At 37.1% G+C, this 17,175-nt stretch overlaps 1 protein-coding gene across 1 annotated transcript; it reads right to left on the bottom strand.

Moving 5' to 3' along the window:
- Positions 1 to 4,066: 4,066 nt before the first annotated feature.
- LOC147488170 (uncharacterized) lies at positions 4,067 to 4,867 on the bottom strand. The gene has a single exon (XM_086574289.1). It carries the CDS (start codon positions 4,865 to 4,867, stop codon positions 4,067 to 4,069), a length of 801 nt encoding a protein of 266 aa, XP_086430415.1.
- Between the last annotated feature and the right edge of the window lie 12,308 nt (positions 4,868 to 17,175).

Here is a 17,175-nt window from a genome sequence, read left to right as displayed (position 1 = left end):
GCATTGCACAGCACTTTTGGAGGAAAGTAGGTGATAGTTATCACTTCCCCCCTCTATCACCTGCATTGCAAATGCTCTAAGTGGTGGGGAAGAAAAACAAGGAATAACTGATCGAGCGAGTATATGTCTTAGCAAGTCCAATTTTTCGGGCTATAAGCCACGGTCAAAACGCGTGGATGTGAATCTATAGCCCAAAAAAGTTTTACCCGACGGTTTTACCCGTAGCTGCCACCCACGGCCCAAGTAACAGGTAAACCGTGGGTAATGGTATTTAAGTAGGCTTACGAACTGAAAACTATTTCGGTTCATGACCGTGGTAACAAACACCGGGTAGCCGTGGGTAAAAGCATAGCTAGTTCGATAGGCAATTATTCGCCTAAGATTCAAAATTTTCAACAATAATACTTTTAAATATTCGGTCTAATAAAACGCTAACGGTAAAAATACGATATATGTGTTTTAAACGGGTATAATACGAATGCATTCCTTTAAAATTTAGCTATATATTTTACATTTAAAACTTTGATATATAAGTACATAACGTTTTTATTTTTATTTTTACAATTTTATTCATGAAAAAATAATACAAATGTCAAATTTTTGGTTCTACTTACTATTACTAACACATTTATTTTTGGTTCTAACTAAGGCCTGACCTGTTTTTTTGTTTTTTTTTTTTTTTTTTTTTTTTTTGGTAAAGTTTTTAGGTTTTAGAGAGGTTCCCTACCCCTTTTATTGAAATAAAATGTTGTAATCAGCTTGTTACATTCTCTCTCTCATATATTGCTTACCCCTCGCATCATCATATATAATTTTTTACATCTTACTCCCGGCAAAGAAGGTCGGTACTAATTCTAAAAATTACATGATGCGATATTAGCTACAATAGCATCAGCTAACTTATTTGCCTCCCCTAAAAAACATGAAAAATGGCAAACTGTTCAAAATGGGCCTTCATTCGCATAATAGCCCGTACCATCTTCTCGGCCCGCCATGGTCACGATCCCTTTCCTTTAAATATGCTATTACGCTCTTTGAATCGGTCTGTGTTTTTAACTTCCTTATTCCCTTACTTAGCTCCATTTTCAGCCCCTCTCAATCTGCTTCTAGCTCGATGAGATCAATCGACATCTTACTTGCTCTTCCATGACTTGCCGCCACTACTTCCCCTTCACTATTACGAATCACTGCTGCCCAACCCCTAAATGCCCTTTGAGTGTTCCATCCGTGTTGAGAGTATAAGTTCCCATTTCTGATTTCTGCCACCGCACCAATTTTTTCCTTCTTTTTGTTTGATTTCTACTTCCACATTCCACATATCGGCAAACCTTTCAATTTCTGGCCCGTACTCCATTCTAATCTCTACTACCTTCAACTTTGCTCGACATCACCAAACAACACTTTCGAGCTATTTGCTCGATATTCACTTTACCTTATTCTCGAAAATCCTATCATTTCTAGCTTTCCAAGTCACATAATTGTACCCATTCCACATTAGTCGCGATACATCCTTCTCAATTCCTTGCCCCGTGTAATGTCGTTGCTTCAACCCCATGATACCTCTCCCTGCCATGTAGCTGCCATTATTCTCGCTATATCCCATTTTCTCAAGTATCATGCCCCATAAGGATTGTGATATAGAGCATTCATGGAATAGATCGTCTCCGTTTCTGTTTCTCCAACAGAGTATACAAATATCGACTCAACAACCTTTTGTTCTTTCAGGTTTTGCGAGTTTTCGGGCCCCCCCACTTAAAGCCATCCAACCGATGAAGGAGTGTCGGGAATCTTGTTTGAGTACCACACCAGTTTATGCCACTGAACTTCATGCCTTATCCCTTTCAGACTTTCATAAGTGTCCTTCATGTTGTACTCTCCAGTTGTGGACGCAGACCATACTATGTTGTCCTCGTTACCCATAATCTCCACTTTATTCTGTATTGCTTCAGTAATCTCGCCTATTTTATTTCTTACGTTACTCGTGAATTCCCATGTACCATCTGTTATGAAATTCGAAACCGTGGCCTGCATGTTACAACTAGAGTCATATAACAAACCTTGTGGAAACTGATCTCTTAATATCCCAAAAGGGTGCCAAGGATCATTCCAGAAACTCGTTCCTCTGCCATTGCCTATCTGATGAAATACTATTGTTGATGCTTCCTTTCTCACTTTAAGTATATTCCTCCAGCTTGAAGAACAGTCATTTGGTGTTTTCAGCTGCCAGAAATCTCTCCCTCTGACTAGATTCCTTTGTACCCACTGTACCCACAGGTTGTCTGTCTTTGTAATGAGCTTCCATAGTGGTTTCATGATTGCAGCTTGATTAACCTTCTCTATGCTTCGAATCCCTAAGCCACCTTCCTCATATGGATAACAGATATCATCCCATCCTATCAAGGCATGAGATTGTTTGCAGTCTGGCCCTGTCCATAGAAAGTTCCTAAAAATTTTATTGATGTCATCAATTATTTTTTGAGGTAGTGTGAATGCAGCCATCCAATACACACTCAGATTATTCAACACTGCCTTTACTAATTGTAATCTTCCGGCGTAAGAAAGTAATCTTCCCTTCCAACTTTGAATACGCCCTGTAATCTTTGATATTAAAAGACAACAATCTGTGGACTTCAGCCTTGTAGTGATTAAAGGCAGGCCTAGATACTTCACGGGCAGCTCACCCCTAGGAAATAGAAGTATTTGCTCTATGGTTGTACTTGTACTATCATCCACTCCGGCAAAGAAAATATTGCTTTTTTGTACATTCACTTCCAACCCCGATACTCTGCTGAAAATATGGAGGTTATCCTTCAGCTTAGCAGCTGTTCTATCATCTCCGTACATAAACACCATCAAGTCATCTGCAAAGGATAAATGTGTAATAATAGGTTTCGCACACTTAGCATGTAACTGATACTGGCCTTCTCTAACACTGTGATGCATGATTTCCGTAAATAAATCCATCACCAGAACAAACAGATAAGGCGATATTGGGTCACCCTGTCTAATCCCTCTTTTCCCTTTGAAGTATCCATACGACGATCCATTAATCATAACTGAATAAGACGCTGTCTCCATACACAGTTTCACCCATTTAATGAACCTTTCTGGCATCCCAACTCTTCTCATAGCAAACTCAACTGATTCCCATCTAACTGAATCATATACCTTTCTTAAATCTACTTTTGCCGCACATCTTGGTGGATATTCATTTATGTGAAAATTATGTACTAATTCTTGAGATAACAGAATATTATCCTGGATACTTCTTCCACTGATAAAGGCTGATTGGTTAAGATTCACTAACTGTGGCATTAATTCCTTCATTCTCCTTGTCATTACCTGGGTTATGCACTTATATATAACCCCGCAACAAGCAATAGGTCTATAATATGATAAAGACAGAGGTACTTGTACTTTTGGTATAAGTGTAATACACGTAGCATTTACCTCACTGAGCATCTGGTTCGAGTAGAAAAAATTTTGTATAGCCTTGATGAAATCATCACCAATGATCCTCCAAGTGCATTTGAAGAAAAAAGCAGAGAAACCATCACTTCCCGGTGCTTTTTAATCACCAATGTTTGCTAGAGCTTCTATTATTTCATCTCTAGTTACCTCTCTCTGTAACTCCTCATAGTTCTGTGTGCTGATTTGCTACCTTGACCCAATACCATTAAAAATCGAGACATCCACATCCATCATCATATTAGGGCAGTAAATTCCTTTGTAGTACTCCACACATTCATTACCAATCTCATTGTAGTCCTGTATTACATTCCCTCCTGCATCCCGCAAACATGTAATCTTGTTTGTAACTCTCCTTGCTTGCACAGATTTAAAAAAGTAAGTTGTATTATTATCTCCTCCCCCTATCACTTGATCTCTTGACTTTTGTCTATACATATCTTCCTCAGTTGTCGTTGCTTGTGCATAGGCTGTAATCACTTGTCTTTCTTTCATAATAATCTCACTGTTCTGCGGCTGAGTTTGTAGTTCTGTTTGCACATTATCCATTTCTTGTTTTATTTCTCTAACCCGGTCCACTACACTTCCCACTCTGTCTCTATTCCATTGTATAAGTCTTCGTCAGTTTTAACTTTCTCATGAAGACATACATCGGATTCCCGACCACCTCGCTTCCCCAAGCCTTTGCTACTGTATTCATAAAATCCTTTTCTCTATACCAGAAGTTAAAAATTTTAAATGCTCGCTTCTTTTGATTCCTTTGTATCACTGAATTCACTATCATGGGCATATGGTCAGAGACGGCACCTGAATTCAAGAACTCCGCTTCATGGTTCTCATATGCCCCAACCCACTCTTCATTCGCCATTACTCGATCTAGTTTGCAGCTAATCCTATCAACTTGCCTGTTGTTCCAAGTATATAGATTACCTTTAAACTTGATATCTACCAGCCCAGCTTGGTTTACGCAGTCCAAAAAATCTGCATAGTTCTGTGGCCTGACTTCCAACCCACCGACTTTTTCACTTGAGTTCAGTATAGAGTTGAAATCACCCATTAGCATCCAAGGCTTCTGAATTTGGCATGCTAACTCTCCTAGGCTTCTCCATAATTCTCTCCTTGCATTCATGTCTGTACTTGCATACACAACAGATATTACCACCTCATCTCCTGATATCGTGCTTACCTCCATTGTTATGTGCTGTGAGTCCTTCTTTAATAACTTCGCTGTACACGCCCGCTGATCCCAACAAACCCATATATTACCTCCATCAATGTCATTGTAATTGTCCTCTAGTTGCCATTGATTAAAAGTTTTCCTAAAAATCCTCTCTCGATTTTTCTTTTTAACTCTTGTTTCTACTACTCCCATCATACTAATATCATACTTCCTCAACATTTCTTTAACTTCTACTTGTTTGAATCCTTTATTGAAACCCCTCACATTCCAACAGGCGTAATTAATCACTAAGATTTTGAGTTTGTGCTAAGAGGCTTAGCTTCTCCCCTTCTTTGCTGCCCCTACTGCCCTCCGTCTACTTTATGTGATTTCCCCTTATCTTTGCTCCATCTGATCATGTAACATCACCTGATGGTTCATTCAAACCTTCATCCATCCCCTCTTCCCCTTCAGAACTCAGCACAAGATGTTTAAAACGATTATCTCCTTGTGGCAGCACCATCCTTTCATTCACTGCTGGGTTTCACTCATTACTATTTTTTCCATTTCCAGCTGCATTCCTTTCACTACTGCTGTGACTTGTACCAGTACCGCACTCTACTACCTTTCCCCCATTGATGCTTCTCGCCTTATAGCTATGTTTCTTCTTTGGCGATTGCCACTCTGTGCCCTCACTGACTGAGTGTACTTCCTGTACTTCTCCGTCTTCTAACACTGCTGCATTGTTCCCCTTAATACCATCTGTGTATTTTTCCATTACTATTTCAGTCCCTTTTCCCTTCGCATCCTCTCTGCCACTCTCCTTCGCACCCTCTATGTCTGAGTTTTTGGATTGTATTCCTTCTGTAATTCCTTTGTCTCCCTTTTTCAGCCATACTTTCTGTGCTTTTGCTTCTGTACTTGGCTGCCTTGGGCAAGTAATATCAGTATGACCAAACACCTTGCAACCACTACAGCACGGTGGTCTCCAATTGTACTCGAACTCTATCTTGTACGCTCTTCGTTGATCCAATACTACTGGGATTCCCTCTGGATACGGACATGAGGTATCTATCTCTATACACACTCTTGCATACGAAGTTCTTGCCATATTCTCCGTTAGGCGATCTGTGAACATCGGTATCCCAATCGCACTCCCCACTTGGCTAAAGCCATTCTTATTCCACATTTCCATAGGTAATCCTTTTACCACTACCCAAATAGGTATCGTTTTCAACTCTCGCGTTTCTGCCTCAACAAAAAGTCTCTAAGGCCTAACAACGAACAGCTTGCTTGCGATATGGAAGGATCCAATATCCAACGCTACCTTGCGTTCTTCTTCCTTCTCAAACTGAAAAGTGAACATTGTATCTGCATAAGGCTTCATAATAAACTTTTTTGTCCTCCATGTTCTCCCTACTATCTCCTTAACATAGTTGTAATTCATACGTTTTCCCACAAACGACCCAACCACCAAATTCTCGAATTTTTATTGAACTCAGTGAACTGTGAGCTCTGCACATGGATAATCTGCTTTCCATTGACAACAGTCGGTGGAATGTAACTCAGTTCATCTTTTCAAGCAGCCCCTTTCCCAATTACCTCTGCCCAAGAGCTTTTGACTCTTGATGTTCCCTTAACATTAACATTAATCGGATTTCCACTCTGTTCAGCCACCGTACTCTTTCCAATCACTTCTGAAATATCATGGTTATCAGTCCTCTCTTTTTCCCTTTCTGTTTCAGATCCTATAATATCGGTGTTGTCATCATTGGTGATACCTTCAACTCCTCGAGTTCTTGTTTCCTTACCATAGTACTGTACATCTTCTTGTAGTTTATTCAGCATTTCTTGAGTGCTTAGAGACGTACTTCCCACTACCAAGTCGTGAGTTTCCTTTCCCTTCCCATCAGTATGCTCAAGACTGCGCAGCGCTATATCAAGGGCAAGGTCTTTTAATACATGTTTTCAAAGATCCAGAGATTATAATTCGGCAATTATAAGCCCGACCCAACCAATTCATGAATTAAACCATATCATTCAAAAATTCGCTGACTTATTCGTTTTATTCGCCAAACCTTATAATTTGCGAATAATTTGGCGAATTACTAGCTATGGGCAAAAATCCTTTTTCTTGTAGTGTTTATATATAGCATAATGAATTGAGAGTATGAATATTGATTTAAGTACTTATTTAGTTAATTGATTATTTGTGTTTACGCATAGATAGTTAGTTTACGTAAATTTTCTCTTTATCAAATGACGCCGCTGCCATCTTTAACTCTTTCAGGACAAGAATTCAATTGGTTGAATCCAATGGGCAATTCTCCATTCTCTACCCACCCACCCTTTTCATTTTTCTTTCTTTTTTTCTCATATTTTTGTTACTATTCACTGTTTTAAGCACAGGGGTGCACGCTCTCCATTTTGCCTTGTTCAGAGCGCGCCTGCCCTCCCTTGTGTCTGCGGAGTCACAATGAAGAACACTGCGGTAAAGGTATTTGTAAATTTTGAACAATTCTGAAAATTTTCAGGAATAATTCTTAAGGTGTCATTGATTTACTGGAATATTTTCAGATTTTTCCAAGTTCTTTTACCTAGAAAACTAATACCATCTTTACATTGCTGCATTTCAGCTTCCAAACCGTAAATTTTTGGAAAACCAGACGAGTAGGGTTACTTAGGAAGTTCTAAAAATTCTAAACTTTTTATAGGAGTATCTATCATAAGTTAGGAGTTTGCAGTAAACATTTGATGAGTTTTTGATTTGTTTTGACCACCTAACTAGTGGATTGTTTCCAGTGTGTTTCTGCAGTTTTGCAACACTTAATATCTGGAACAATAGCCGATAAGGAGGGTTTGTAGAACTCCAATTGCTCTAAAAATTTTATAGGAACTCACATGATCTGTTAGAAGTTTCTAGTAGTATTTTGGCAGTTTTTGGCTCTGTTTTGATTGGTTAACCATTCGGTTGTTTGTATTGTGTCCAAAACCTGTTTCACAAACTTTGCAGGGAAGTAGAAGGACTTTCATAGCTTTGATTGTTCTAAAATTTTACAGGCTACTTACTGGACGTCTTAGCAACCTACTGTAAAAATTTCAAATTTTTTGGAGCGCGCGCCCGCGCCCTAGATAGCCTATTTCCAAACGCGCCCCGCGCTCAACCGCTTGAACATTGTGTCAAGCAAGAGCGCGCCCTGCGCCCTCCATAGGCAGTTCTTGAGCACGCCCTGCCCTCAAGTGCCTGGACTTCGAGTCAAGAAAGAGCGCGCCCCACGCCCTTTATAGGCCAATTCAAAGCGCGCCCGTGCCCTCTTCTAAATAAGCCCAATTTCACAGGTTAGTTCAAACTTTCGTTTGTTCAAGTTATTCAATATTTCTATCTTCTTGAATACACTGAGATCGTGTATACAAGACGTTATTCAAACGTGTAGCAAGGAGGCATTCAGGTAATCCTTCTTTCACTCCTCGTTTCTTCTGTCAGAGGAGTTTAATTCTAGTATAATCAGGCTTGTTTTTCGTAGACATAAATACCACACGCCTATCTAGAATTTCACACACTACACCTGCATCAATGGCTAAAGAACAAGAGACTCCTCTATATGATTTTTATAAAGCCCTAAACGATGGCCCTAAGTCGTGCATCGTTTTTGCAGACCTAGTGGGGGATTTTCGAATTCCCCTTAATATATTTAACTTGTTACTAGTTTTTCATGGTTTAGACCACAAGAAGCCTTACCAGCATATGCGTAGGATAGAACAAGTTCTCACTACATTCCATCATCCTAGCATAAGTCCGAATCAAGTTAAACTTAAGGTGTTTCCTTTCACCCTAGCCGACAAGGCGGCATCTTAGTTAACTGCCCAAACGCCAAACTCTGTGGACTCATGGGCTAATCTTGTTCAATTGTTCATGGAACAGTTTTACCCACCACTGAAGATAGATGAAATGCTTCACAAGATTCATTTCTTCCACCATAATCCTCATAAATCCTTTTCTGAGGCATGAAATTATTTCACTGATCTTCTCATTGAATACCCGCATCATAATCTTGCGAAAGACACGCTTGTTCGTGTTTTCTTCAAGGGGCTTTCACATTATCATAAGGAGGTTCTAGATATCATGACTGGGGGTAGTTTTCTTAGTAAAGGAGCCTTGAAGGCTTATAAATTCTTAGAAGATCAATCTAAGAGAAACAACAATTGGGGAGATAACGACTCTTCCCGTTTCACTCCTTCTTTTGAGGTTAAACATGATCCCGAGCTTCAAACTCTTATCGATGCCCTCACTAAAAAGGTAGATGTCCTCTATGTTCAACAATAGCCCACTCCAGTCATGAACATTAACTCTACTCGTTGTAATGTCTGTTTTAGTCTTGAGCATTTCGACTTCTATTATGCTTTTGTCTATGCACAACCACCACCACAACCATCAAACTTCAACCAGTTAACTCCACATCAATGGCAAGGATACTTAGGTGACCAGAATAGAGGTTTAGTGCCCATGACCCAGAACTATCAACATCAAGACTTGAACGCTCAACAAGCATTAATTCTAGTCCAACCATCTATAGACAAAGTAGTAGTGACTTTGTTGAAAAAACAAAATCAAATTATGCAACAAAACTCCAACTTGATGAAAGATCAGCATGATCAAAACTCTAATATGATGAAACAAACATTGCAAATGATGCAGTCTTTGTGCCAAAAGGTTATTGACATGTCTCCTAACCCAAATAATAACCAAGCAGGCGTGTTTCCAAGTCAAGCAATGCCTAATCCTAAATTAACAAATACCGCCTTTGATGTACACAGTATTCAGTGTAATGGTAATATAACATTAAGGGACCTACAAGCAGTCACTACCCTTCGTTCAGGGAGAGTAGTTGATAACAAAGTAACTATGCCTAAAGATCGCTCGCAAATAGAAGTTGAAAATGAAACCATACCAAATACTGTCATAGAAACTGAAGACCTTACAACTGTAGAAGTTCCAGTCCAACCACAACCAAAAGGCACAACTTTATCGAATACCACCATAGATATTGATGATCCTACACCTGTAGAGGTTCCAATATGGACACCTAGATGGAAAACGGCTAAAGATAAAGCAAAGACTAATAATACTTTTGACCCTTATACTAAATATAGAGATAAACCATTGTATCCCCATAGACTAATTGTGTCTAAAAAGGATGAGAATTTTGATGAGATTAGGGAAGTGTTTAAAAATCTGACTATAAACCAACCTTTTCTAGATGCTATAAAAAGTTTACTTGGACATGCTAAGTTTCTAAAAAAATTTTGCACCAAGAAGAGGAAAACCAACATACCCAACGAAGCCTTCTTAACTGAACAGTATCCCTCCTTATCTGAACATAATGGAATCGTTAAGTACAAGGACCTTAGTCGTCCTACTGTACAATGCACCTTGGGAGATTACTTAATAACAACTGCTTTATTAGACCTGGGGGACGAGTGTTAACTTACTCCATTTTTATTTATATAAACAACTAGGTCTAACAAACCTTCAACCAACCAAAATGACTTTGCAGTTAGTCGATCGTTCTATTAAGTATCTCAAGGGTGTAGTTGAAAATATTCTCGTTAAAGTTCAAGATTTTGACTACCCAGCCGACTTCGTTATTCTTGACACAGAAGCTGCTCATGATTCTATTCCCATCATCTTAGGGCGTCCTTTCTTGGCAATTGCCAATACCCAAATCTATTGTCGAGATGGCTCAATGACTCTTTCTTTTGGAAATCTTTTTGTAGAAGTTAACATATTTAGATAAAAGCAGGGACAACTAGGTTTGCTTGTTGAAGGAGAAGTGAAGTCTATTGAGTGTTTTGTATATCACATTAGTGCTTCCAACGATCTCGTCCCCACACTAGTAGATACCCCTCTTATGGAAGAAGACAAAGATCACAATTTCAAATCCTTAGACAAGATTGATGACTTTTTCAAAGATGTAGATGAATATCATAATTATGTGGATGCGACCAAGCTAGATGAGAAATTCTATGAGTTTTTAAGAGCCTGTGATGATCCACCCTCTCCAAAACTACCGAGAGCACCATCCGGCCACCATCCACCTGAGCTAACCCCTCTTAAAATCCAATCATTCTTCCCACCCTTTTCTTCTAACACTTATCCACATTCCAAGTATTTTCCACAACCATTTATTTTCTCACGATCATTCACTTGGACACCCTCTCATTCAACTAAGTTGCATCGAGGAAGTCTTGGTGCTTGATTATGTTTGGTGGTGCATTCCATGTTAATTATTTATGGAAAGACCCACAATATTTTCGATTGTTGATATATGGTAAACTGCATTTTAATACATTTATACTAGATAAAGTCTCAAGTATCTGACTATAAACGACTCATTTTATTATTCAATGTACTCCATTCCAATCTTATGTTATGGGAGTGCACCATTAAGGTAACCAGACCCTCCTTTTGGAGTGAGTGGTTGTATGTGTCGGATCTTTAGTCCACGTTTCATGTGACTCACGCATTTATCTCTTACATTTTTTTTTCTTGTTGTTTGAGTAGTGTTTCTCTATGGAGTGAGTTTCATTTTTATTTCGTCTTCATAATTTTGTTTTTCTAAAAATCAAACATATAAAAACTAAATAAAATAAAAACATAAACATATATTAGTAAGTCTAGGGAATCTGACTTTAAAAGACCTAAGTTTTTGTACAATACCACCTTTCTGGAGTATAGGCCAAACAAAAATTTTCAAACTTAAAAAGAGTTTTCCAATTTTGTTTGGGGGCGTATTTTGGTCTTTCATTTCAAAACATTTTGCCACCCTTTATCTGTCATGTTTACTTCAGTAAAGTTGATGTTAGTTAGTATGTAACAGTTTAATTGTGCTTCATATTTATCATATCATCTTTACAATATTTCTATTACAGGTATTGCCAATTTTTGCCACATTTCTATAGTAAATTATTTCTTTATCTTTTTACACTTTGAGGATAAAGTGTTCGATTGTTTAGGGGTAAGATAGAAACATTTGCAAAAATTAGGTACTTTTAGGATGTGAATTACACACTCTTCTTTATAACAATATTAAAAATCATAAATATTGTTTATATTAGGCACTTAGTGAGAATGGTATTGTTCCCTTCTCCACGATGATATTAGTCTAGAAATCTCACGTAGTACTTGAATTAGGATTTAATTTTTGAAACTTAGATTAATATATAGGTAATAGTTATTGCATCTTTTCATGAACATCTTGCATGAGCATCTTTGATTGTACTTGGCAGTATTTTTCTGAGACCTAGGTTATAGTACTTAATACATATCCTGTGAGCATCTAGCCTAAAAACCTCATAAGAGTGAAATATCTGATTGATGATATAAGGGAGAAGTAAATTCCGAGTAGAGAAATCACACATCCACTTGCTTGATCACCACACCATATCCTAAGCGAGAATTTAGGCCCTCTTTGGATCGATATAACCAGAAATTCACAGCTTTATAAAATTTATTATCTACTAGTCGCCCCACTGAGCCTTTCATTAGTCTTTTCACAAACCACAAATCTTTTACCCAATAAAACAAAATAAAAAAATAAAATCAGCCTACCTATCTGGATAGGTATGAGAAATAGGATGAGTGAAGAAAAGATAAGAGAAAAACCTGTGTAAACAAAAATTGGTTAGTTGCTTCAGAAAAGAAAAAGAAAAGAAGTTTCCATCCAAAGAAAAGAAAAGAAAATAGAAATAGAAATAGAAATAGAAATAGAAATAGAAATAGAAATAAAATAAAAGCTCCAAAAATAGAATAAAATGAGTCAAAAAGCCAAAATAAAAAGGATAAGGATAGAAACAAAGTGTAGAACCAAAAGAACAAGGTTTCTCTCTAGTTACATAATATGAAAACCCTATTTTCTCAGACTTTTATTTTTGAATATCCATTTCCTTCCTTCTTTAACCAATACCTACGCCCCGTATCACCTAATAAAGACATCTAGCTCAATTAGGAATAGGTTGGTATGATAGTAAGTGGTAGATGTGTTTGATCGACCTCGGCTTCCTTAGATTGTCATTGAGATTATGAGGAAACTTGTGCCCACTGCACACTGGAGTTAGCAAACTTGAGTGGAAAAATCAGAGTGTTATGTGTTTTGACACATTCCTTGTGAGAACCTACTTAGGCACGCTACCCAAAAGTTTTAGAAACGGACCTGCCATTGCATTTCATATCATAGTTCATTGTATAGTGTTTATCTTAAGATGATTTAATTATTATGCATGTATTAGTTTAAGTTTTAGAATGATCATCCTTATTTAAATACTAGTGAGATAGATGTATAGATTCCGAGATAAAATTAGGGAAAAATTACTTTTATTTCTTAGTCGTTGTAGTATAAATTAAGTTTGTGAGTACCTTCTCTAGAAAACTTTCACGAGGCTATAACTCGTCCACTAAGGAATTCCTCGTGGTTTAAGACCTTATTGCATATGGTCCACACAGTCGCACTCAGCGAAACGAGACTAGTTAAAAATATATTTTTGGCCACTTATTTTAATTTCACATATTTGCTTGAGGACAAGCAAAATGCTGTTTGGGGGTGGTTTGATAAGAGCCCAAAACTGTAGTTTAAACCCTTTACTAGTATTTCTATTTAGCCAATTATGTTATTAATAATATAGGTTTATCACTAATTACGTGTTTTTGAGTATTTTATGCTTCAGAGTTGAATAAATGTCAATTCGTTACTAATTAGGCGCTAAAAGGAGCTAAAGTAATTGCTAGAGAAGTTCCATGAAGAAATCCCAAGTTTAATGGAGAAAAATTCCTTAAAAAGTCCAAGTCAACACTGTTAAGTGAAAGTCAAACCGGATTAGAGAGCTGAAGAAAAGTCAATACAACTTCAAAAGGCCATATCTTTGGACTTAATCCTCGGAATTAGGCCCATTTTATATCAAAATGACCAGCTTAGAAAGCTCTTTCCAATGGTTTAGGCCGTGACTTGATCAGAGTAGGATGACTTGGTGAAAATATGTGCTACAGTAACATAACCAGAATTGAAAGTCTTGGATTTACCCAATTGGATTATGGACTTGATTTATGGGTCCATAACCTAGCCTAAAAGCCCATGCACGAAATTGTAACCTAACTCTCTTCTATATAATGAGGGTTAAGGCTAAAACAAAGATTGGCTACTCCCCTCTTTAGTTTAGAATAAATTAGGGTTCTCTCTCTCTCTCTAGTTTTAGTTTTTTTAGTTTTAGTTTATAAGTTTAGTTTGTAGCCTCTATTAGAATTATTAATAAAAGCTTTAGTTTACTTTTAATCCAAGTATCTTTAAATTATGTCTTCTATTCAATCTTTAGTTAATATGATTCCTATGATACAAAGTTAAACCTCCATTAGAGGAGGTTTATAAAGTCATGTGAGGATGATTGGTAATTAGTATGGTTGTAGATTTGTATTAGCGTTTTAAGTTTGATTCTTATGCTTGTTTAGAGATAAAGATCATAAGAGTTGAACTAGAGTTTAGAGCCACCACCAAAGAGATTTGTGGTGGAGCTAAACTCGCATGCTAGTGAAGCCTTGATCCGAGAGGACTTGGTGTTCACTAGGGATCAATAGGCAATTCGATAATCAACCTAATGGTCAATCGACTTGCATAGTGGATTGAATTTTCTCTATACCCTTTTATTATCATTATATCTACTGTTTTGACATCTGATTTACTATTTTCACATCACATATTGCCCTCATCAATTGTTCCCTTTTGTTTGATTAGTTGAATTCTATTTATGTCTTGAGAGTTTATGAGTGGAACGAATCCGTACTATTTATATATAGCATAATGAATTGAGAGTAGGAATATTGATCTAAGCACTTGTTTATGTAATTGATTATTTGTGTTTACGCATAGATAGTTAGTTTACATAAATTTGTCAATATCATTTCCTATAATTCCAAGGTTTAAGAGGATGTTTGGGTCAGTTGAGAAGACTGGACTTTTGAGGTGGCATTTTAATAATAAAAGTAAATATGGCTACATGCGCCATTCGGTGGATTCCTTTGCATGGGACAAAATCAATAAAAACTGGCCTTCTTTCTCAAATGATCCCCGAAATCTTAGACTTGCTTTGGCTGCTGATGGAATGAATCCTTACCGTGGTCTAAGTTCTAAGTATAGTATTTGGCCAGTAATATTACTGATATACAACTTACCACCGTGGTTATGTATGAAAAAGGAATACATGATGTTGGCATTATTAATACTAGGGGATAAGCAACCGGGGGATGAAATAGACGTGTACTTACAACCACTTATAGATTACTTACTTGAGTTGTGGAATAAAGGGGTTCAAGTTTATGATGCATTCACCAAAAGCTTTTTTAGTTTGAAGGCAGTTTTGATGTGGACTATAAGTGATTTCCCAGCTTTTGGAAATTTAGTTGGATGTACAGTTAAGGGGAAAAAAGCATGTTCTGTGTATGCCAATGAAACCTATTCATGCTGGTTGCCTTTTAGTAAAAAGTTTGCATACATGGGCAGTAGGAAATTTCTTCCTAGTAACCATCCTTATCGGCAGAAAAAGAGTTGGTTTAACGGGAAGAAAGAACTTGGAGAAAAGCCAAGTATATTGGCTGGCACAAGAGTTTTTGCAGAGGTTAAGAACATTCAAAATGATTTTGGGAAAGTCAGGATAGGAATGAAAAGAAAGAAGAAGTGTGGGCACATGTGGAAGAAGAGATCAATTTTTTTCAACTTGTCGTATTGGGAGGTAATAACTATCTTCAATTTGTATATAGTTCATATGTTTTTTTTTCCTAAGTTTGTAATAGATATTCATTTTGCAGTGTGATAAAATAGTTCTTCATTTGTTTTTCAGCATCTAGTTTTGTTACACAACTTGGATGTGATGCATATGGAAAAAAAATGTGTGTGAAAGCATTGTCGAGACATTATTGAATGTGAAAGAGAAATCTAAAGATGGACTTCATTCTCGCCAAGATTTACAAGAAATGGGAATTAGGTGTGCATTGCATCCAAAAGATAATGGTAAAAGAACCTTTCTTCTTGCTGCACCTCATACTTTATGAAAGAAGGACAAAAATATCAAGTACGTATAGTCTATTGTTCTTAATAGTTTTGTTCATAAGATTTTAAAACTTAAGAGGGAGTACTGTTTTTTTCCCTAGGCGATAAGTATGAAGTTCAAGAAGATGAAAGGAAACCAAAATCTTCCACACACATGTAGTCGAAAGGGATATGCTAGATTGGAGGCTGAAATGGTAAGATCATTCAATTATGATTATGTCATTTCTAAGAGAATAGTTAGCTTAATATATCTAGCTCACTGCTTAACTTGTTTAAAATTATATGTAGAAAGAAGAGAGTTCCAACCCTTCCTCTATATCGAGAGCTGATGTGTGGGAGAAAGCACATACTAAGAAGAATGGTGAACTCGCCAATGATGCAGTTGCTATGAAAGTGGTAAAATAATACCATGTAAATATACTTGAATTTTTCTATTGTTTTATTTATTTAATTATTGATGGTAAAGCCAAATATGGATGTTCAGGAAAAGATACAAGAATTTAGAAAAACCCAAGCAGAGTCGTCTTCCTTATCTCTCCAAGACGATGCTATTTCTTAGCTGTTTGGACCTGAACGCCGTGGTCGAGTGAGAGGATATGGGTTTGGTGTATGTCTGTCAATGTTGGGACTTATTTCTCAAAGCAACGAAACAGTGGCCCAACTGCAAGAAGTAATTTCTGATTTAAACGAGAAGGTCGCTAGCATGGAAACTTTGAGAGACGAAATGCAACATCATATCATTGAAAAGAGGGGAATGCAAGAACAAATGAAAAACATGCAACAATTAATGACTCGGCTTATGCAAAGTCAGACAAGTGTGTAAAGTAGTTTGGCTTTATTTATGTTTTTTCAGTTTTAAATATTTGTCATATTAATATTGATTTATTTTTAAAACAGGGCATTTCATCATTTGTCCATGCTACTAAATCTCCACCCTAGGTATACAACCTTCATTGTTGTAGTTAAGTTTCTTTTTTGTTTGAAACTAGTTTGATTGTCTACTTATATAGACTTTCTGTGTTTAATTGTTCTTTTTTTTTTTTTGCTTTCTTGTTTTATGATAGCCATCTTTTCAAAGTATTGAGTGCAAGTTGTTCAGGATGGAAGAAGAGGATATAGTTGCTGAAGGAACATGGCTAACAGATGATCTGAATGCAATCTGCAACGGTGACAAACTTGGGCTAGGTGCTTGCAAGATTTGGGTAACTAATGCATTTGAACCTAGTGCAAAAGTTTGGAAACCGTCCAATGGGTTACGAACGATGGAGCATGACAAGATTGATAGCATGGCCTAGTGATCATATTATTAAAATGGGTATGTATCTTTTCTTTTTTCTTTTTTTGGATAAATTGTATGCATCTGTAGTAATGTGGTTTGCTGGAAAACTTCCTTCTCTATTAGTTCCTTCACATCTGCATGTTTACCCTGTTCAGCCACTTGTACTCGATTACCCTATT

Source organism: Coptis chinensis, chromosome 7, assembly GCF_015680905.1.
Source record: "Coptis chinensis isolate HL-2020 chromosome 7, ASM1568090v1, whole genome shotgun sequence".
Taxonomy (NCBI): Eukaryota; Viridiplantae; Streptophyta; class Magnoliopsida; order Ranunculales; family Ranunculaceae; genus Coptis; species Coptis chinensis.
This window is presented reverse-complemented; position numbering and strand designations above follow the sequence as displayed.